This window comes from Cynocephalus volans, chromosome 17 (assembly GCF_027409185.1).
Source record: "Cynocephalus volans isolate mCynVol1 chromosome 17, mCynVol1.pri, whole genome shotgun sequence".
NCBI lineage: Eukaryota > Metazoa > Chordata > Mammalia > Dermoptera > Cynocephalidae > Cynocephalus > Cynocephalus volans.
Window position 1 is genome coordinate 2,438,125 of NC_084476.1, and position 23,364 is coordinate 2,461,488.

The window sequence follows — 23,364 nt, forward strand, 5'->3', positions numbered from 1 at the left end:
GGCTGACAGTTCTCACCCCAACTTTGTTTTTTAAAATTCAGTACCTACTTTCAACTTGTCCTCCCATTTATAGCCCCACTCTCCATTCCGAGGATGGGAGGCGTCTTGGGGGGAGTTTTATCCACTCCCGCCCTGTCTTTTCTTCCCATGCTTGGGTTCCCCTGGCTCTGCACCAGCAGCCCCCCAGTGGGCTTTGCATCTTTCCCTTGTTTGCTATATTCTCCTGTTTCCTTCTTTGTCCTGTGGACTTCCTGCTTTTAAATTTCGCTTTCTGTGTGGTTTTGACATCAGAGATACAGGAAAATGTTTAATATGCCGTGTTTAGTCTCCTCCTTGATTTTTTGGTAATTTATATTTTTCTTTAAAAAGCCCATTTCATTAAATATTTAAAATTAATTTACATTTTAAGAAGAAGGATTTATTGTTACATGGTACTTTTTAAATGGTTTTATTTATTTATTTATTTTTTAAAGATGACGACCGGTAAGGGGATCTTAACCCTTGACTTGGTGTTGTCAGCACCACGCTCTCCTAAGTGAGCAAACCGGCCATCCCTATATAGGGATTCAAACCCATGGCCTTGGTGTTATCAGCACCGCACTCTCCCAAGTGAGCCATGGGCCGGCCCTAAATGGTTTTTACTTACCTCCAAAAATATGATTATTTGCTTCATGTTGCATATTGATTGGTATTTTCTTTCTTTTCTTGGTTAGATTTTCCAAAGGGCTGTTTTAGTCATGCTTGCAAAATGTGATTGTGGGTTTACTTGTCCTTTCTTCTGTTTCCTAATTCATTGCTTTTTACATTTTATCTATATTGGTAATTCCTTTGTCTTTTTCTTAGTTTTAAAAATAATTTTTCTACCTTCTTGATTTGCATGATGAGTTCACTTGTCTGTATTCTTATTTAATGATACAACAGTCTGTTCTGTGCCTTTTCATCTGGTTACAGCTTGCACTGCATCCCTTTAAGCACTGACCAGGTTTTCCTCCACATTATTATTTTGTAACTGTCATTTTGGTACTCTTGAGTTAATACTTAAATTTCTAAGAAGCTGTGTTAATTTTTTACGAGGCGTCCAGTTGAACTTTTATAATGAAATTGTATGACTGTTGTGTTTGTGTGATCAGACGTGTGGCCTATCACAAGTTGGGCTCTGTGGTGCGGCGTTGCCACCAGGCCGTTTTGTAAGTGGTGCCTGCCGAGGCTATTGAACTTATGCTTTTTGCACGAGTGTTGTTTAGTGAGTGGCCACTGCCGTCCCTTAGTGATTCTACTGTGCTGTGAGGGCCAGACTTCTCACTGGCATTCGGGAGGCATGGTTATTTCCTGGTAGTAGCAGGCTGACTTTTTCATCCATGCAAAGTGTGGATCATGTGGAATCCATATATTTCTGTGTCTGTATAATAGGCCTAAAGAATACTACGTAGAGGAGTCAGTTACAGCAGGTCAAGTGGGGGTTTCTGGGTGGTAAAGTAGCAATATGGATATGAGTGTGGGAAAGCAATCGCCTTTTTAATGCATTTTTCTTCTACTTCAGGTGAATCTTAAAATGAGAGAGATAACAGAGAAAGAAGTTAAATTAAAGCAGCAGTTACTGGAAAGTCCAGCTCATCAAAAGGTAATGGGTAAATTTATTTTCTCTGGAATGTACTAAGTTAATGTTACCCTAACTTAATGTTGGTCCCAGTTTTAAAGATTTTTATCAGTAACTACTACTTGCTTATTCTTTATTTTCATTTACCAAAAAAGAAGCCAGCCTCTTGGATTCACCTGGTGGGCTCTCACTGCTTCAATGAGAGGCGACCCCAGGAGCCTGTCCCTCATCCCTCCCTGGAAAGGGGTCGTTTTTGTGTTGAACTGTAGGAGGATGAAGGGTGTGTTGGGAGAAATTGGGAAGCTAAAGAGTCAGGGACATAGGGCTTCCCTGGAGTTAGTGTCTAAAACTCAGCAAACGAGGAGTAAATTGCCTGTTGCTAAAGGCGCCCTTGACAGTCCCTTAAATTGGCTGTGAGGTGCAGCATAGCTGGAGGTGTGTCTGTGAACCCCTTTGCCTGTGGTTCAGATGGGTACATGCTGTGTGTCTAATGAAGTGGTGCAGACGGCTGTGTACACATTCTGGTCACTAGTCTCTTCCCAGCATTATTTTCTCTTTTGCCAAGCATGTGGGTGACTGAATCCACTCAGTTAAATGCACATATGCTGCAGCCAGACCGTCTGTTCGGTCTCCCTGTTGGAGAAGCTTCATGCCTTCTTACCCTTGCTTCCTCCCTCCCTCCGTGGGCACCACACACTGCTCACTCTTTGGTTAGCCGGGTGGGTGGCAAGTCAGGCTCCTGTATGTGCCTCCCTTATCTGGATCTTGTGCATCATGTTCCTCTCTGTTCCTCAGAGGGACACTTTTAAGCTTATGGGCACAGACTAAGTAAGCACTGGCCTCTTCCTGAGTTAGAGTTGACTTATTGCTTTTTGGTACCCAGCCTGTACCAAGTTTCCAAAGTATTCTTTGCTACTGCAAGGGATAGTGTTGTGGAGGTGACTTATAATCTTTCATTTTAATCATCTGATGATAAACATGCCCACGGTCATGTACACCTGAAAGACTTTGCTTACGGGGCTGTCCCACCTCTGCTGCATAAGCGCCGTGGGGAGGTGTGCGGGACGTCCTCCTGTGGACCTCCTCTGCTGATGCTCCTCTCCTCCTTCCTTCTCTTGCGTCCTGAGCAGTCTCCTTCCAAGTGGTATTGGAAGTTAGTGCCTGTAAGTGACCCCAAGCCACCAGCTGCCATCTTCAGAGCCATCTTGTCGCAACTACTTGCTTCCATTAAAAATTGCTCACACCCAAAACTGTCTTTTTGTTTGTTTGTTTGTTTGTTTAAATGTCCACCTTGGGATTGTTATTACACTTTGTGTAGTATGAGTGATGACCTGAGTCTGGGTTGAATATTCTTTGTAATATGGCACTTTGGAATTTGAAGTTACATTTTGCCCATTTTCTTAGTTACTACTTTAAGTGACCAACATAAACATAAAAGACAAGATGCATTCTCTTTTCTAATACATACTAGAAGGAATGAGAAGTTATCTGATTACCCCAGTTATTTTTTACATCTGATGTTACCTCACCTAGCAGTGGTATTTACCATGACATCTCTTAGTAACTGAATACTGGTTATAAACATGAGGCACCTGGTGGGAGGGTGCTGAGGACTCAGTGAACTCTTGCTAGGGTCTGATTCCTCTGTCCTTGTCCTGGGTGCTGCAGCCACTGCTGCTGCATTGGTCTGTGCAGAATGGGGACGGGGCATTCCCTTGCTCCCAGACAAGGGTCTGTGTTAGGTTAGCACAGACACAGGATTTCTGTAGTTAAGAATGAATTTTAATATCATAACAAAGTTAAAAAACAGTAATTTGTTTCTACAATTCTAGTTATACTCCACCTTGTGGCCCTTTCTGGAAACGGAACCTATTTGTTACCCTGTCCCTATGGAGAAAGCGCATGGCACTCAAATGGGGCCTTTTCACACGAACTTTCAGAACACAATCTTTTTGCAGATGGTTTTATATGCATTCCTTTACTTGCCTGCGTCCTTTACTTTCATCACCTGGACCAGATTATCCTTTGAATTCTGTCATACAGGAGATACCAAAGGATGTCACTGGTAAATGGGGTCCCCTTGAGCAGTGATGCATTCTGCCTCAGAGCTGATTGATCATTTTACTTTCTCTTTGAAATATATTAATAAGACAGAAGAGAAAAGCATTTATGAATGTTTACATATCTTTTAACTTCTGAATCCTGAAGGCTAAAGAGCTAAATATTAATACATTTACATGGTTTAGTCAAGGGCTCAGAAAATTCAGCTGTCCTACAGCAAGTAAGGTTTCAGATGAGAGTTTCATAAAAACAGAAAAATGTGGCCAAGAACAGAGTCCCTTAAAGTTTCTTTTATTAGACAGTTTATAACTACTTAACTGTTCTATGATGGTGTTCAGTAAATAGGTTGATGAGGATAAGTATGGAAAGGTCTGGTAAAGATGGGCAGGTTCAGAGGTTTTATCTTAAGACTTTACAGCCTAGGGGTTTGAAAACACTGATTTGCAAGGCAGTCACACACAAGCTTCCTGGATCCTTGTAGCGCAGGGAGTGTTTTACCTGATTTTAAGCCCACTCCATCCGTCTTTAATTGGGAAACCATTTGCTTCACTGCATGGCTGTGCTCGCTCGCTGTGCGTCTCCTGTGTCCGCGTGGAAGCCTGGCCTGGCGCATGCCGTGCTGCACTGCATGCTGGAGCCCGTGGACTGTGCACGTATGGTACAGTATGAGGCAGGGTGTGTGTGTAGAGTGTGCAGTGGGCTCCGAGAAACAAGTTAAAGTGTGTGTTGAAACACAGTTCATTGACATGCAATTGCTTTGTTGTTAAATTTAAAATAATGTGTTACAGATGTTTTCTATTAAGCATCAATATTATTTTCCACTATATACTTAACTGAGATAACTTGAAATTTTATATTGCTGAGAGACTATTTTTCTTTGAGTTGAATTATCTGCATAACTCTCAGAAATCTGTGTTGTGTTTTGTTTTCTGTGCTGGTTTTTTTTTCTCTAGTTTATATTGTGTTTTTTCCTCCTCTGGAGAAAATGTGGCTGGTGGGAAATGCCATATCTTAAAGCTGTATTATGGAAGTTGCACTGTAGGCTGCTGGAGCTGCAGGCAGCCTGTGTATCTGTGCTCTTGTGAACCGGCACTTGGCCATGGGAGCCGATCCGAGGGTTTGGTCGGCTCCGGATGCCATGCACTCTGTTTCCTCTAAATGCAGAAGTATGGAAGCCATGAACAAGTATTTGTTTTATGGAGTACTTTGCATGGATTTGGTTTCCTGATGCTTCATTGCAGTTATTAGAGTGGCTGGTTGTTGTATTATGAGCAATTTTGTCTAATCTGGTTTCTGAAATTTATCAAAATATGTATTAATGCTGTTTTGTATTTTTATTAATGGCTGAGATAATGCTGGTAACACTTAGAGAAGTAACAGTAACTTAGGCCATGCATTAGGACGTTCACCATTTAACTTGTTTCTCATTAGTTTATCGTGTGTTGGGTTTTGGTAGTGTAGATGTGCGTTCTGCCTCCTTTCCCGTGTGTGCCTCCTCTGTGGCTGCCTCCGCCTCCAGCGCCAGTTTAGAGTTAGACTGGTCCTGGTGGCTCTAGCAACGCAGTGCAGCTGCTTGGCCATGAAGCCCTGTTCCCCAGATCTTGACATATATGTTCCAGGCAAAGCACGTGATCCAGATGTTTGAACTTTCCCAGATGACTGTACTTGTTCTCCATGCTGTCCAGGGAGGCATTGTGTTAACTTTTGATCTGATGGTGCGCCTGTAACATATATGGGGGTGAGGAGGCAGCATGTACAGAGACCATTTTCCTTTCATCAACCGTAGGTCCGCTACCGACGAGAGCACCTTTCTGCTAGGCAGTCACCATACTTCCCGCTGTTGGAGGATTTGATGAGAGACGGCAGTGACGGCGCTGCTCTCTTAGCTGTGATCCACTATTACTGCCCCGAGCAGATGAAGCTGGATGGTGAGTGCAGACCACTTTCCCTTGAGCAGAGTACATTGATCCAATTACTAAAAACATCCAAAACAGAGTAACACCGAATCCTTAAATATCAGATGTGGTATTAGCATACAGATGAAAAATTGAGGATGATATGCATATACTTAACCTTCATTTTATCTGATGAAGAAATTGTACTTGGAAAGGATGGGGTAATGGATGCCTTGGTCGGGGGAGGGGGAGGAGTGTTGGGTATTCTTTAAAAGTCAGCCTGAAGAGCAGTGAGAGCCCAGGTTCCCTTTGCCTGGGACAGTGTCCTCCCCACACACCCTCAAGAGATGGGGGGACCAGATAGGCTCTAGTCTCAGACCAGAGGCACAGAGGCAGGCAGGGAGGGGTGATACCCTGAAGTCAGAGCTTCTGTGTAAAATTCTTTATGCTGGAAGGCGAGACCAGTTCTCCTCCTGGTCTGCCCTCTGTAGTTAGCCTCTGACCCATGCTTGGCTTACCGTACCAGGCTGCTCAGGTGCTGAATGGGGAGGGGTCTGCTCTGCAGAGACTGGCTCAGGGGAGACACCCACAGCCAGTGGTGCTTGGCCGTCCTCTGTACACAGCTGGTTCCCTGCCCGGTCACTTCCTAGACCCAGTGGGCAGCCAAAGATCCCCTGACATTGGAGGAAAGCCACCAACCTAAATGAGAACCCAAATCAGCAGAGGTGGTGCAGGGGAGGAGGAGAAGATATTAGAGATGAGAGTGGGTGGTGGAGCTGGGGACCAAGAGCAGGATGCGGGAAGAGAATGTCTGGAAGACAGTGTCTCATAAGGACACGCAAAATAATTAGACTCAAAAGAGCTCTTGGGAAGGGAACATTTGGGTGCCGAAATGTAAGAATTCACCCAAGTGCTAGATGACAGAGATTTCCCAGAAAGTCAAATAAAAAAGTGATGACAAATAAGGGAGAAGAGGTGGAAAAATCTGAGGACCAGTCTAGGAAGAAAGAAAGCAGAGAAAACTGGAGAGAGGAACTTAGCCATGAGAAAATATAGAAAAATGTCCCAAGGAAAGAAGTGGCCAACTGTTAACGAGCCACAGGGTAGCCAGCATGGTTGGTGGAGAAGGGCCCCAGCAGAGCACGCTGCAGCAGACTCCAGACTGGGGAAGAGGCACTCCTGGAGAGCTGTGGCGAGACAAGACTGGTCAAACACAGGACAGGCAGCCCGGATTCCACGGCTGCAGTCTTGGAAGCAATACAGCTGGGAGGTGACTCCAATGCCAGGGAAAGTGACCTTCTACCCAGGGAGCACAATCATCAAGAGGAGGTGGGAGGGTAGTGTAGAAACGCCGTGTCTCAGAAATGCACCAGTGCCAGCCTTTCTGTGGACAGTCTTGGGAGTGTACTAGGGACAGAGGCCCAGGCCAGGAGGAAGCTGGTGGGTCAGCCCAGCTCAGAGGCAACAAAGTACAGGAAGTGAGGCATGTATTAAGTCCAGGAAAAACGAGTTGTATAAGGAGTGTCAGCAGAGATACTGTATAGCTCAGCTGTGGAAATAGTTACATAGTTACAGTAAAACAGAGAGTCACTGGATTTAACCATATATCCTGCTATGTGACTACAGGGGAGAGAGGCTGGGGAAGGGACGTGGAGGGCCACCTGGCTGTCATCATCATCTGCTGTGACAGCAGGTCAATGGTCTGTCTCTCAGTGACGGCTGAGGACAGGACAGAGTGTTGTCTTTCCAAGGTGAATGTTAGGCCACAGGTAGAGTGGAAAAGGGCGGGGGGAGGGCAGGGCAGAGAGCTGTTTTTCTTAAGCTTTTTAAAATGCAGTTTGGCTTTTTAAAGCCTTTATGTCAAAATAAAAATTAAGAAATTTTAGGTAAATTCTATAGCAAAAATTAATAAAATAGAAAAAATTAAAAAGTTGTAGACAATATGTAAAACCAAAAGCTTGTTCTTTTAAAGGATTAATAAAATAGACAATACTCTGGAAAGATTGATCAAGAAAAGAGAGCAAAAATAAAGAATATAGTAAATAAGAGAATATAAATGCAGATCTAGTAGACACTAAAATGAATGAGAATACTGCGAATATTTGTGTGCCAATATACATTTGAAATGTTAGATGAAATCGACAATTTTCTGTTGAAGAAAATTGAAGAGCTGGGAAACCTAGACCTATAATTGCAAAATAAATAGGCTTAGTAGTCAAAAAATACATCCATATGGACCGACTTTTTACTGGGGTGTTTTATCAAACATTCAAGGAGTTAACAACTTCTATGTTACATAAACTGTCTCAGAGAACAGGAAAAGATGGACTGCCTGCAGAGGGATTGTAAAAGGGGATTATTTCCTGACACCAGGAGGAAAATTATAGGCTGGCTTTCCTTGTTAATAAATATTGGAAATCCTATGTAAACTATTAGAAAATAAGAATTTAGCAATTAAACAGTGTTCTGTGTGATCATCTCAGTAGGTGCAGAAGATCATTTGTGAAAAGTCACTGCCCACATGTGATGGCAGTTCTTGGCTTACTAGTGACTCGGTTTAACCTGTTAGCCCTTATTGATCCCAGACTGCTTCAGACGCGGTTCTGAGTGAAGGCCCAGGGGCAGCAGTGGCACCTTTGTGTCCTGCCAGTGCATTCTCTGCTCGCCTGCCCAGTGCTCAGTGCCCACTTGGTATGAAGGTCCTGTTTGTAATACAGTGAGAGCTATAAAGCACTTAGGGAATAAATTCAACAAAAAAGATGTAAGAAAAAAATGTAAAAAAAATTTTGAAAATAAAGATCTCAGGGCTGGCCCTGTGGCTCACTCAGGAGAGTGTGGCGCTGGTAGCTTCGGATCCTATGTAGGGATGGCCAGTGCGCTCACCGGCTGAGCGTGGTGCGGATGACACCATGCTGAGGGTTGCGATCCCCTTACCGGTTAAAATAAATAAATAAATAAAGATCTCAGAAAAAATTATAAACTTTTTTATTGTGCCTGTATGCCAAGTCAGTTTCATAAAATTATAAATTTTAAATAAGTCAGGCAGAAAGAACCACATGTTTTCACTTATTTGTGGGAGCTAAAAATAAACAAACACACAAATGGGAGGGGGAGGGAAGAAGACACAACAATCACAATTCCTTGAAGTTGTTAAGACAAGCAAACAGATACGAAGTTGATGGGAGGGAGGGGGAGGGAAGATCTGGTAAATCGGCCACAAAAATCAAACGCATTGTATATGATAAAGTAAAATTTTAAGAAAAAGTATGATTTATCCAGATTGTTCTGTAAATTTATTGCCAGTGCAGTAAATACAAGGGTACATCAAAGAGTTCATGGAAAAACCGAATTAAAAGTAGTACGCATCTTCCCATGAACTATCTGAAGACCTCTCTGCTTTTGTTTTCACAGAAATGGACAAGGCCAGGCAGAAATTCATGTGGATGAGTTAGGACAAAAGGGCAAAGTCCGTGTTTTGTGACATTTCATTTTGATATAAATTAAAATCTACAGCAGAGTGTTCAAGGAATTCCTGTACACTTTTCAACCCAGGTCTTCCAGTCGTTACGTTTTGTCACATTTATGTTCTCTCTCTCTCTCTCTCTCTCTCTCTCTCTCTCTCTCTCTCTGTCTCTCTCTCTGAACCTTTTGAGAGTAATTGGCGAGCAGAGGCAGTCTTTTAACACAAGGAAAATCAGGACAGTTATACGGACACACTGACCGACCCACAGTCCCTGTTCAGACCCAGTGACGTCCTTCCACTCCTGTGTCTCATCGTATTTAATTGTCACGTCTCCTTGGCATTTCCTTTCACCTGTAGTGGTTTCCCAGCCTTGGTCTTTCTTGACCTTGATGTTTTCCAGGGGTAAGGTCATTGAGTTGGTTGAGTGTACCCTGGCAGTGTCTGGCTGATGTTTGCCTGTGCTGTGTCCTCCTTGGCGTGTCCCCTTGGGCACATGATGTTGTTACATGCCTATGTCCACGACACCAGCTTTGCTCACTTGGCTCATGTGGGGTGTGCTGGCTCTCTCCACTTTAAGATTACTATTTTTCGCTTTATAATCAGTAGTTTATGGGGAGAGGCTTTGGACAATGGAAGTACCCCATTTCTCATCAATCCTTCACTGCTAGTGTGATCATCCTGTTGGTTTCTAACCTCATGATCCCTTTCCACTTGTTAGTTAGCATTCTACTGCAGGGAAGAGCTTTCTCTTCTCACTTATTTATTTATTCATATATTGATTTATATTAGTATGGCCCCATGGATTTTTGTTTTATTCAGTGGGTTACTTTATTTTGTTGCTTAAATTGTCCCAGATTTTAACCAATTTAATTTCAAAGAGTAAGAAGGTAGGGTACTTGCTCTACAAATATTGAGTTTTGTTTAATTTTACATTAACTACAATAGTGTGGTTTTGGTTCAGGGATAGTCACATGGACCAGAGGAAACATGCATAGAACCAAGCAAAAGAACTGGAGGGGCTGTTGCCTTTGTGGTGGCCTTACAGCTTGTAGGGAGAGGAAGGGCTGGCCGGGCAGGAACGCACTGAAAGACGGCCATCTATGTGGGGAAAGTATGGTGACACCCCTGCCCCACATGAGACAGGAGCACCCTTCCTTGGATCGAAGACGTAAACCTAAAAAGCAAAATTTAGGAACTTTGAGAAGAAAATATAAGGCTATCTTTATAATATACTAGTGTATTATATTTTTAAATATGCTCTCTTTCAGTTCTATTTTTCCATGAACTTTTTGAAGTACTCTTGTATAGGAAAATATTTTTATCATGTTGGTATTGGGATGGGTTATTTAAATTACAAAACACAAATAATAGAAAAGATTGTTACATTTACCCATAATAGAATGTAAAAGACCTCTGTGACAAAAGGATGTCACAAACCAAATTAAGTGATAAACTATATCTGTGAAAAAATACTTGCAACAAGTATAAACTGACAGAGGATTGTCACACAACCCTTTGTGACCATAGTACGTAGAGAATCCCCACAAATCAGTGAGGAAAAGATGAACAACCCAGAGCAACACAGAAGAGGAAGTCTTTATGGCCAGGGCCGGTAAACAAGAAGGGTAAACCTACCAGTAATCAGGGACGTGCTGTTTCAGAAGGAGGTATTTACGGCCCCTCAAATGGCCTGAAATTGAAAGGTGTAATGGTGAGGTGGAGGTCCGGGGAACAAGCTCGCGGATGCTGCTGGGGCCACAGCTGGGAGGAGGGCATTGGCGAGGATCCCAAGGAGGTGTGTGTAGCTTGTGGTCCAGCTAGTCCCCTCCCTGGAGTGTACCGTGGAAATGCCTGTCTGTGCACATGCAAAGAGCACACGCAAGCTTGGCTATTGCAGCATTTTCCACTGTAGGCAAAAATTATGGAATACTAACATAGCCATTAAAATGAATGGCTGAAATCTGCCTATATCAACATAGATCTATTTGGAAACATAATATTGAGTTTTGGGAAAAACAGGCTGCAAAAATGATAGGCACAGTTTGATATCATTAATGTAAATAAAACAAAGCCAGGACAACACTGTTGTTTGTTGATACATGGCTCACAGGTACAGACCATATGCGACAAAATACTCCAGCAGGAACAAGAGGGAATTGGGGCGGCTTGAGGAGCAGCGTCTCTGGAGAGGGAGGTGGGCTGCAACAGTATCTTTGGTGTGTTATTTCTAAAACAGTGTCTGACACAGATGAGGTATGTTAATGTTTGTTCCATCTGGGAAGAAGGTGTATGGGGATCTGATCTTTGTATTTGTAATATTCCATAATCAGAATTTTTTTTTTTTTTTTTTTTTTTTTTTTTTTTTTAAAGATGACCGGTAAGGGGATCTTAACCCTTGACTTGGTGTTGGCAGCACCACACTCAGCCAGTGAGCGAACCGGCCATCCGTATATGGGATCCGAACCCGGGGCCTTGGTGCTATCAGCACCGCACTCTCCCGAGTGAGCCACGGGCCGGCCCCCATAATCAGAATTTTTAAGAAAGGAAACATTTCTTGGCGATATAAATGTGCACAGTTACTCAGCTTTTAACAGATTTCTCTTGAGAATTTAATACTGCTTAGGGGACTGTGTAGGACAGAATTCATTAATGAATCTGGATGCTGTCAATCTACTTTGTATAGACTTCTAAACACTTCAAAATGTTTTTTTCCGCTTAGGAATAAAATGTACTTAAAAATAACTTATTTTTCAAATTCCTTTGTTTTAATATGTAAGTATTTATAGGCAAAACAAAGTTAACTCAATCAGCTACTTTTAATGCAGTCTTGAGCTGTGTCCTGCTGTCCTAGCAGCTCTAGTCTGAAGGCCATCCCCCGCCCCATACCAGGAGGTGGCATTTTCAGTGGCCACAGTGACTTGTTGCCTGCACTGGCATTTACTGATTGAGGGTCTAATGTCCTGCTAAACAACATCAGGTGGAAGACTGTCTTACCCCAGATGCTCATAGCCAACAGCCAGCTGCTTGTGTGCTCTGTATAGTCACCTGAGTTTTGTGATTGGTGACATTCTTGTATTACCACTGAGTGGACTTGGATAAGTCTGACATTTAACATTTTATGCTCTTCCCTCGCCTCCACTTTGTAAACATGGAAATAACCTCATTCAGAAAGTTTCCAGTTGGTAAAAGAAACTTGGTCAAACATTTACTAGCTGCATGCAGCAAGGCTGTTTTATAAACTAAAAGTCTTCCAAATTTCAGGTAATTTCTGTTATGCTTTTTAAATGTTAGCCATTAAATTCAGATCCTGGAGATTTCTCCAGCTTTTTCCTGAGTGTTTTCCTTCTGTATTTAATGTTACTTTTAATACTGTAATCTTTAAATCTCTTAATGCTTTTACCTTAAATATTACCACTACCTTCATATAAAATGTTTTTATAGTTCAGAATTACACTCTTTCTCCCTCTTATGAGGCAGAATACCATTATAATAAATTATAATTTTTCTTTTTATCTATTAGATATATGCTTGAAGGAGGTAACATCAATGGCCGACAGTCTGTATAATATTCGGCTTCTGAGAGAATTCTCCAACGAATATCTTAATAAGTGTTTTTATCTCACCTTGGAAGATATGCTGTATGCTCCCTTAGTGTTAAAGGTAATAATGGATTATTAAACACACCCTTCTAAAACTGTGTATTAATAAGCTAGTTATTGTCCTTGTTTTTTGTTTTTGTTTTTTCTTTCAGCCGAATGTTATGGTTTTTATTGCTGAGCTCTTTTGGTGGTTTGAAAATGTCAAACCAGATTTTGTTCAGCCAAGGGATGTTCAGGAGCTGAAAGATGGTAAGTGACAAACTTTACATGCATTGATAGTGATTTCTTTGAGAGATTCCAAGTACAGTATCCAGAAAGTGTCCTTTCTGAATAACCAATTGGTTCCTCATTTTTGGTATAACAGTGGTTTTTATAGTTAAATAGTTTCTTTTGGAAAAGCAGAGACCTGTGTCATTACATTCGTTTGTCGTATTGATACTTTCCATCGCGGTCCACATCAGAGTTACTGGAAGAGATCTTTCAGACTGTGCGGCCCTGGGCCCGCCTTCCCCTGCAGACTCAGAATCCAAGGGACAGGCCTGAGTAATTTGGAGAAAAGCTTCCAGGTGATGCTGGTTGGGAAGTATAACTCTATTCCATGGTGGCTATTCTCATGTTCCAAATTTATTACTTTTTCCCCTTAAAGTAAGGGAGAAAAAATCTTAAAGTAAGGGAGAAAAAAATCTGTTTACCACAGAGTAAAATAATCTGCCAGCATTGACAATCAGGGAGGCTTTAAGAAGATAATGTAGGAGAATGTCTTTATGACCATGGGTTAGGAAATGATATTCTTATAAAGAATACAAAAATATTAGCCACAAAGGAAGAGATTGATAATTCAGCTGCATTAAAATTAAGACTGGGAGAGTGCAGTGCTGATGACACCATGGTCAAGGGTTCGAATCCCTGTACCTGCTTGCTGCCACTCCCCACAAAATAAATAAAATAAAATTAAGACTTTCTCCCCCCCCATGAAAGATACTTGCAGCATATACAACAGATAAATAACTAGTATCCAGAATATATAAAGAGGTTATTCATATCAGTTAGAAAAGAAAAATCAATAGAAAAATGAGCAAAAAACTGAATAGGTTACTTTATGAAAGTGGGACTCCAGAAGCCCAGTAAACTTAGGAAAAGATGCTCAGCCTTAGTATTCAGGGGCAAATTAGAATAAGTGATACACATATATACGCCCACCAGCTTAGCAAAGCAACTGGTCAGTCTCAGGTGTTAGGGAAGGTGATGGGCAGTGGGACTCTCATCACTGCTGGCGAGAGTATACACTGGAGTGACCTTGGTGGGAAGTGTTTGGTGTTACCCCGTGTTGTGGTTTGCCTGCCCTGTGGCCTAGCACACCCGAACCTATTGTGTGTGCCCCGGGGAGCGTTGGCACTTGTGCCTCAGGGGACAGGGAAGAAATGTGCAGAGCATCTGTGCTTGTAGCAAGTAGCTGAAAGGAAGCTCCCGAATGTGCACCTACAGCCAGGAGGGTAGATTGTGGTGTCTTACGGTGGCATGCTATACAACACTGGAAGTGTGTGAGCTACAGCTACAGGGAACAATCTCGTAGTAGTGAAGATCCAAAATAACATGTACAGGATGAGTTTATTCATATAAAGCTGAAAAGCACGCCGAACTCTACGGTGTTAAGGTCTACATATGTTTTTTGTGATTTCTATGTATATATTGTGTTTTACAGTAAGGAGATAGACAAAAAATTCAGAAGACTGTCAGTTTACCTTGCATTTAAATTTTCTCAGACAGATCACCTCAGCTCCTCACAGATGGCCTTGAACTGATTTTTCATCCCCAGACTTAACTTTCCGTCCTAGCTCGTCTTCCATGGACACCTATTCCATCTTCTAGCCAGAAATACTGTAGTCACTATCAACCCCATTTCCTTCATTTTAGTTCAGGTTAGCTCTAGTCGGGGCTATTGCTAACTACTGTTTTTACACTCATTTGCAGTCTTCCTGCTTTTGTGATAGAATATGCTTTCATTGTTGTATGCCTTCATTAATGCCGTGGCCTCCTCACAGCTCTGTCTACTCTGGCCTCTCCTTTCTACCTTTGTCATGATTCTCCCTAGCTCTAGAACCTGTGAGACCTCCCATTGCTTAAGAGGTGGTTCGGCCTGTTGTGCCCAGTGGAAAAGGTCTCTTCCAATAGGCCCATCACAAGTCCTGGCTGGTATGCTCTCCTTCTGTGGGGCTCTTGGAGGTCATGCTACAGACGTCCATCTGCGGTTCTTGCGGGTCCTCTGACTCGCTCTGTTACGTGGATTCACGCAGCAGCCACTGGGTGTGAGGTGCTGCGGTGGGCTGGCTGTATGTGCAAATGTGAAACGCAGTTTGGTTAACGTAGCTGTGAAGCGGTGTTGTGTGCCGTGGAGGCGGATGGCCAGGAGGTAGTGGGTCTGCGAGGAGGGTTGACCTCCCAAGGGCAAGCGTTCTCTTTTCAGGCAAAGTGGACAGGGAGACTGGGAGGCTGCAGGACTTGGGGAGGGAATGGCACCTGCAAATCTGCCAAAGCCTGAGGTGTCTTAATGGCGGCCCCTCTTCTGTCCTGCTGGTCCTTGGGAATGAGGAGTTGGGAGTGCCAGGGAGCAGCTGTAGCTTATGGTTGCCTGTGGATGTGACGCGGTCAGCAGGCCTCATGGTCCTGGGCCTGCTTTGCACCTCCCTTGCTCGGAGGTGTGTCTCTGGTCTGCTATGGTTTATGTGGGAGCCTGTGCCCTGGATCATACTGTTAGCCATTGGATACTGGTCCAGCTGAAGCCCTGCGACCGGGAAAGGCAAACACTCACACACAGAATGTCTGCTCTTGTCCAGGTGAATCACTGGCCTTCCAGGCTGGAAGTTGCCCAATGTAATCAGCTTGCCAGCAGGGAGTTTGTTGGTCTCCTCAAGGACTGGTGCCATGTTAGGGGCTCAGCATTGGTCCTTGCAGCAGCATTGGCAGGTGGGAGTTGTGCCTTTTGTCACCGTCCCTGCCTCTGGCCCCGTGTGTGCTCATTGTCCTTGTGTGGGAGTGGCTGAGAGCAGAGTCTGTCTGCATTCTGGATCAATCCATCTGTTAACCAAGCTTGGGCTTTTTCCTTTTTCATCTCTGGTCATCAGGGATCCCCTGTGCAGCTGTAGAGAGCAGCCGAGTGGGCTGCTGGTTGCCATGTGGCAGCTGGCATGGAGGTGGGGGGGCTTCAGGTCCTGCAGGGGCACATCATAGCCTTTAAAAATTCTTTTAAATTAAAATTGTTTATATTTAAGGTGTCCCATGTGATGTTTTAATTTCCATAGTGAACTGATAACACAGTGGAGCTAATTAACATTGTCTGTTCCTGTGGGTACCTTTGTGTTTGTGTGTGTGTGTGTGTGTGTGTGTGTGTGTGTGTGTTCAGAGTATTCAAGGTACACTCAGCAAATTTCATGTCTATGATATGTTGTTAACTATAGTCCCCATGCCGTTTCTCAGATCCCAAGAACTTACTCATCTTGTAACTGACCCTTTGTACCCTTTGACCAACATCTCCTTTTCCCCCACCCTCCAGCCCCTGGCAGCTTCCATTCTGCTCTCTGCTTCTATGAGTTCTACTTTCTTAGATTCCACATATAAAGTGTGATCAAGCAGTATTTTTCTTTCTGTATCTGGCTTATTTCACTTAGCATAATGTCTTCCAGGTTCATCTATGTTGTTGAGAATGATACAGTTTTCTTTTTCTTTTTCTTTTCTAAGGCTGGGTTATATTCCATGATGTGTATATCACAATTTCTTTATCCAGCTGTCCATCAGTGGACACTTAGGTTGCTTCCATATCTTGGCTATTGTGAATAATGCTGCAGTGAACATGGGAGTGCAGGTATCTCTTGGAGATACTGATTTCATTTCCTTTGGGTTTGTATTAGAAGAGTTATAGAAGGGTTATATGGTAATTCTATTTTTAACTTTTTGAGAAACCTCTGTGCTCTTTTCCATCACAGCTATATTAATTTATATCCCCACCAACAGTGTGTAATGGTTCCCTTTTCTTCACATCCTTGCCAACACTTGTTATCTCTTATCTCTTTTATAATAGCTATCCTGGCAGGTGTGAAGTGGTATCTCATTGTGGTTTTGATGTGCATTTCCCTGATAATTAGTGATGTTGAGCAACTTTTCATGTGCCTATTGACCGTCCGTATGTCTTCTTTGGAAGAATGTCTGTTTAAGACCATTGCTCATTTTTCAGTCAGGTTGTTTGCTCTTTTGCTATTGAGTTGCATGAGTTTCTCATACATACATGGTTCACAAGTGTTCTCTCCCAATCCATGGGCTGCCTTTTCATTTTGTTGATCATTCCTTTGCTGTGCAGCAGCTTTTTGGTTTGATGTAGTCTCACCTGCTTATTTTTGCTTCTGTTACCTGAGCTTTTGGTGTGGTAATCAAAAAATCATTGCCAAGACCAATGTCAAGGAGCTTGTTCCTTATGTTTTCTCCAAAGAGTTTTATGGTTCCAGGTCTTACGTTTTAGTCTTCAATCCATTTTGAGTTGATTTTTGTATATAATGTGAGATACAGGTTCGGTTTCATTCTTCCGCATGCGGATATCCGGTTTTCTCAGCACTGCTGAAGAGACTGTCCTTTCCCCAGTGTGTTCTTGGCGCCTTTGTCAAAGATTAGTTGACTATATATGTGTGAGGTTTTTCCTGGGCTCCCTATTCTGATCCATTGGTCTGTGTGTCTTATTTTAATGTCAGTACCATGCTGTTTTAATTACTATAGCTTTGTAGTATAATTTCAAATCGGGAAGTGTGATGCCTTCAGCTTTGTTCTTCTTTCTCTCAAGATTGCTTTGGCTATTTGGGGTCTTTTGTGTTTCCATACAAATTTTAGGATTGTTTTTTTTTCTATTTGTGTGAGAAATGACATTAGAATTTTGATAGAGATTTACAGTGACTTTGTAGATTGCTTTGGATAGTATGATCATTTTAACAATATTAATCCTTCCACTCTGTGAACATGGGATGTGTTTCCATTTTCTTGTGTCCTCTTTAATTTCTTTCATAAATGTTCTATCTTTTTCAATGTATAGATAGTTCACACCCTTGGTTAAATTCATTCTTAAATATTTTGTTCTTTTTGGTGCAATCATAAATGGGATGGTTTTCTTGATTTCTTTTTCATTTAGTTGACTGTTAATGTATAGAAATGCTGCTTATTTTTATATATTGATTTTGTATTCTGCAACCTTTTTGAATTTATTAATTCTAATATATTTTTTAAATGGAGTCTTTGGGTTTACTATGTATAGGACCATACATCTGTAGCGATAATTTTACTTCTTCCTTTCCAATTTGGATGCCTTTTTTTTTTCTTTTTCTTACCTAATTGTCCTAATTGACCAGAACTTCCAGTACTATGTTGAGTAAAAGTGGTGAGAATGGGCATCTTTGCCTTGTACCAGATCTTAGAGGAAAAGCTTACAGTTTTTTACCAGTGATTATGATGTTAGCAGTGGTCTTTTTATAAATGGCCTTTATTGTTTTGAGGTAAGTTCCTTCTGTACCTATTTTATGTAGAGTTTTTAAAATCATGTGTGGATGTAGAACTTTATCGAGTACTTTTTCTGCATACTTTTGAGAAGATCATGTGGTTTTTATCTTTTATTCTATTGATGTCGTATTCCACAGTGATTTGCATGTGTTGAACCAGGGATGAGTCTCACATGATCATTGTGCAGAATCTTTTTGATGTACTGTTGAATTTGGTTTGCTAGTATTTTATCGAGGATTTTTGCATCTATGTTCATCAGAAATATTGGATGGTTTTATTTTTTGTGTCTTTTTCTTGCTTTGGTATCAGTGTGATGCTGCCTTCATAAAGTAAGTTTCGAAGCATCCCCTCTTTTATTTTTTGGAAGAGTTTAAGAAGGATTGTTATTAATTCTTCAAATGTTTGTTAGAATTTACCCATGAAGCTAGCTGTTCCAAAGCTTTTCTTTATTGGGAAAATTTTGATTACTACTTCAGTCTCCTTATTTGTTATTGGTCTGTGTAGGCTTTCTATTTCTTCTTCATTCAGTCTTGGTAGGTTGCATAGTTGCATGTTTCCAGGAGTTTACCCATTTCTTCTGAGTTATCCAATTTGTTGGCATATAAGTGTTCATAATAGTAGTTCCTTATGATCACTTTTATTTCTGAGGCATCTGAAATGTACACCTCTAATTTTACTTATTTAAGTCTTCTCTCTTTTGTCCTTGGTTAAGTCTAGCTAAAGTTTTGTTAATTTTATCTCTTCAAAAAACTAGCTTAGTTTCGTTGATTTTTTTCTATTGTTTTTCTATTCCCTATTTAATCTATTTCTGCTCTTATTTTTATTATTTCCTTCCTTTGCTAACTTTGACCTTAGTTTGTTCTTTCTTTTTTTGTTCTTTGAGGTGTAAAGTTAGTTTGTTGATTTGAAGTCTCTCTTCTTTGTTAATGTAGGTGCTTATCACTGTAGACCTCCCTCTCAGTAATTACTGCTTTTGCTGTATCCCAGAAGTGTTGATATGTTGCGTTTTCATTTTTGTTCGTCTTGAGATTTTTAAAAAATTCCCTTTTGATTTCCGTTTTGACTCTGTGGTTATTTGAGAGTGTGTTCTTTAGTTTCCACATATTTGTGAATTTTTCTGTTTTCTTGCTATTACTGTTCTCTAGTTTTGTTCCATTGTGGTCAGAAAACATACTTGGTGCACTTTTCTCTTGGTCCTGGGGGTCTCAGGAGGCAGGACACTTAGTCTCTGCCAGGAGTCCCTCAGGGAGCAGTGCCGCACAAAGCCCTGCCAAGAGAGTGCAGCAAGGTGAGTTGCTCAAGGAGCGTACCTTGAGCTAGGAGCTGCCGCCTGGGGAGGTGGTCAACCAGAGACCAGACACAAAGTTCTGGGGCTTAGCGCACACACTAAGCAACTTTACTGGGTAAAGGCATGTCTTATATATGTTTTAGCCAGCTGTAAACCCCTCCCATACCTTCCCGTCTCCTACGTAACTCAAGAGGAAGTCTGTGGTTTGTGGTTAAGCTTTGCGAATTTTTGCTGACCTAGTCTCTTTTTGCATTTCTGCTGACAGTCTGAATCCTGGAGAGCAAGAGTGCCTCCATCTTTAACAGGTGTTCTCCTTCATTTTCCTCCAACTTGGTATGATTTTAATCTTCTTAAATTTTAGACCTGTTTTATGGCCTAACACATAACCTCTCTTGGAGAATGGTCTATGTGTACATAAGAAGAATGTTGTTTTAGTCCATTTTGTGTTGCTATGACAGAATACCCGAGACTGGGTGATTTATAAAGAAGAGAGGTTTATTTGGATTATGATTCTGGGACAGCTGCATCTGGCATGGGCCTCAGGCTGCTTCTACTCATGCTGGAGAGTGGCAGGGAGCCAGCGGGTACAAGCAGATCACATGGTGAGAGGAAGCAAGAGAGAGAGAGAAGGTGCCAGGGTCCTTTAAACAATCAAGTCTCACAGGAACTAATAGAGCGAGAACTCACTACCCCTCCTCCCCCAGGGAGAGCATTAATTTGTTCATGAGGGATCTGCCCCCATGACTCAATCAGTTTCCAACACTGCCACATTGGCGATCAAATTCCCACATGAGTTTTGGAGGGGACAACACATCCAAACTTCACCACTGTCTATTTCTCCTTTCAGATCTGTCAATATTGCTTTATATAATTAGGTCTGATGTTGGATGCATATATTTTTACAATTGTTGTACCTTCCTATTTGCTTTTTTTTTTTTTTTTTTTTTGTCTTTTTCGTGACCGGCACTCAGCCAGTGAGTGTACCGGCCATTCCTATATAGGATCCGAACCCGCGGTGGGAGCGTCGCTGCGCTCCCAGCGCCGCACTCTCCCGAGTGCGCCACGGGCTCGGCCCGTACCTTCCTATTTGAATTGGCCCTTTTATCATTACATAATGACCTTCTTTGTCTCTAGAGAGTTTTTGACCTAAAGTCTATTTTTTGTCTGATGTAAGTATAGCCATTCTTGCTTTCTTTTGGTTTCCATTTGAACAACATGAAATATGTTTTTCCATCTCTTCACTTTCAGCATTACGTGTGTCCTTCAGTCTACAGTGAGTTTCTTTATAGACAGTGTTAGTTGGGTTTTGGTTTTTAATACATTCAGCCACTCTATATCTTTTGATTGGTATTTATATTTAAATTTGAAGTAATTATTGATAGAGAACTATTTGCTATTGCTACTTTGTTAACTGTTTCCTGTTTTTTGTGTTATTTTGTTCCTCTTTTTCTCTTGTTGGCTTCAATTGTGTTTTCTTGTTTTTTGTATCGATATTCTTTGTTTTCTTTCTCTTTTTTCTCTTATGGAACTTCTATATAGGTATTTTCTTTGTGTTTATTGGGGCTTACATAAGATATCTTGTAGCAGTCTGTTTTAAGCTGATAGCAACTTACCTTCACTTGCATGCAAGAACAATCAGCTTTTACATTCCCCCCCTTCATATTATGTACTATTGATGTCACAATTTACAACTATTTATATTATGTAATCATTAACAAAGTACACTTATAGTAATTATTTTTCATGCTTTTGTCTTCTAACTTTTATAATTGGATTAAAAGCAATTTACCCACCACTGTTGTAGTAATACAGTATTCTGTTTTTGTATATATATTTGCTTTTACCAATGGGTTTCATACTTTCTACATCTTTGTGTTGCTGTTTAGTGTCCTCCTGTTTCAAGTTTCAACTTGAAGAATTCCCTCTAGCATTTTTTGTAAGGCAGGTCTAGTGGTGATGAATTCCCTCAGCTTTGGTTTGTCTGAGAAAGTCCTATCTCCCCTTCATTTTTGAAGGATGGCTTTGCTGGGTATAGTATTCTTGGTTGACTTTTTTTTTTCTTTCAGCACTTTCAGGCCCTTCTTCTGGCCCTCAGGTTTCTGTTGAGAAATCTACTGATAGTCCAATGGGGGTTCCCTTGTATGGGATGAGTAACTTTTCTCTTGCTGCTTTCAAAATTCTCTTTGTGTTTGACTTTTGACAATTTGATTATAAGTGTCTTGGGGGGGGGCATATGTCATCTTGAGAGAGGGTTCTCTGCATTGTCCCAAAGCACAGGGCAGGTGGCTCTTAACAGAGAGGAGTGCCCTCTTCTGCAGGCTCAGAGAGTTCCAGGGAATCTGAGAATTTGAAGGCCCAGAAGTCCATATCCCGTGTGTCATAGTCTCATTCCTTCCCATCCAGGGCCTGACCTTGGTATAGCAGCCTTCATAGGTTGGGGGTTTGGCCTCCTAGGGAGCCATTCAGTCCTGGGCCTGGTTCCTGGCTGCAGTAGAGTGTAGCTTTGTACCGTCAGCTTTCATTCCTAGCTTTTGGTTTCCTGTTGCAGTCTCACAACCTTCCTTATCTTTTTCATGGAGCTTTGGTGGAGCTTGGTGCAGCATTCACCCCATTGTCCCCATGTCAGCTAGTGTGTTCCCTCCCATGGGTCCCCACTGGTGGGTCCTCATTGCCATCTGGGCAGGGAGGGTACCCAGCTCCAAAGCCTGTCTCTCACCTTGAGCTGCTCCTGACACCACCTGCTGCAGGTGAGTTCTCTGGGAAGCAGCCTTGGGAACAGTCACTGTTAAGGGCTGAGCCTCTGGGAGGGAGGTGGACAAGCAGGTGTGGGCTGGTGGGAGTGGAGCTGCAAGCTAGGCCGAGCACCTCAACTGGCCCCACAGGGGCTGGGGCTGAAGGGACCTGCCAAAGCAACCGCTCACACACTGGTCCCCAAGAGGGGCCTCTCTGACCTGCCTTGGCTCGTCATGAGCTGAGCCGAGCCAGGTGGCCTTTGCAGCTGCAGCAGCAGGTCTTCCTTGAGGAGGACGGGGCAGCATGGCATCATATCCAACACCAAGTGGGATGGTAGGTGGAGCATGGGTTTGAAGCAGCTCTGGTGGAGGAGTTGCAGGGCAGATGCTGGATGCTGGTTACAAGATAGGACCCAGCAGCTGGCTATGTTCTTTGTCAGTTCTTCTTGTTCTGATCTGTGTCGAATCCTCTAACTTTGGTATTTATTTCGGTATAATATTTGTAGTGCTTGTTATTACAGAGTACATTTGTTAAACCTGAAACCATTTTTTTCCCTGAGAAGTTTGGTTTCAAGTAAAAGTTATTTGAGTGCCTATAAAAGCTGCAGGGTTTTTTCTCTATGCTTGTTAGTATTGCAACTGTAATATGAGTATTTCTGTAAAATTGCTATTTCTGCAGCTAAAACAGTGTTACACCAAAAAAGCAGTCGGCCTCCTGTACCTATCTCCAATGCAACCAAACGCAGTTTCATGGGCAGCCCTGCTGTAGTGAGCCCAGCCGACCTGCAGCCCCCCGCCCAGCTGCCGGCTGAAGGCTGTCACAGGTACTACCTACACCCCGAAGAATCTGAATATCTGTAAGTCTGTCTTTCTCCTTTCAGAATTAATTCACCATTTTGTTTCCCTTTTTGTGTTAGTTTGAAATATTAATTGAAGTTATCTTTTTTTAATAGATAATGCAAAAAGTACAAAAGAGTAGCTTATAAAAGGTGGGATTGTCCTCCCACCCTGCCCCTCTGCCCACTTAGTCCCCTCCCCAGAGGCCAGGAATGATGCTAGCCTCTTATGTCCGCTAGCTTGAAATTCCGTAAAGGTTATGCATCCGATTCTAACACTGTTTATGGAAAAGATATTTCTCTGTTCTCTTTTCTGTAATATATTTTACTGTTTTAAAAATGATCTAAAGATTAGAAAAAT

At 42.1% G+C, this 23,364-nt stretch overlaps 1 protein-coding gene across 4 annotated transcripts in view; it reads left to right on the forward strand.

The window, feature by feature from the left end:
• CAMSAP1 (calmodulin regulated spectrin associated protein 1) overlaps positions 1–23,364 on the forward strand; it is a 74,695-nt gene that overhangs the window by 32,797 nt on the left and 18,534 nt on the right. For 2 of the 4 annotated variants that reach the window (XR_010022101.1, XM_063081544.1), the window contains exons 4-9: positions 1,541–1,621; positions 2,728–2,760; positions 5,445–5,586; positions 12,537–12,676; positions 12,768–12,864; positions 22,847–23,024. Coding sequence is in view for 3 of the 4 variants with exons in the window: in XM_063081544.1 (XP_062937614.1) it covers positions 1,541–1,621; positions 2,728–2,760; positions 5,445–5,586; positions 12,537–12,676; positions 12,768–12,864; positions 22,847–23,024 (671 nt within the window). In the remaining variant the exon portion in view is untranslated. The remainder of the gene's footprint in view (positions 1–1,540; positions 1,622–2,727; positions 2,761–5,444; positions 5,587–12,536; positions 12,677–12,767; positions 12,865–22,846; positions 23,025–23,364) is intronic. The other 2 variants (XM_063081546.1, XM_063081545.1) reach the window with 2 other exon arrangements.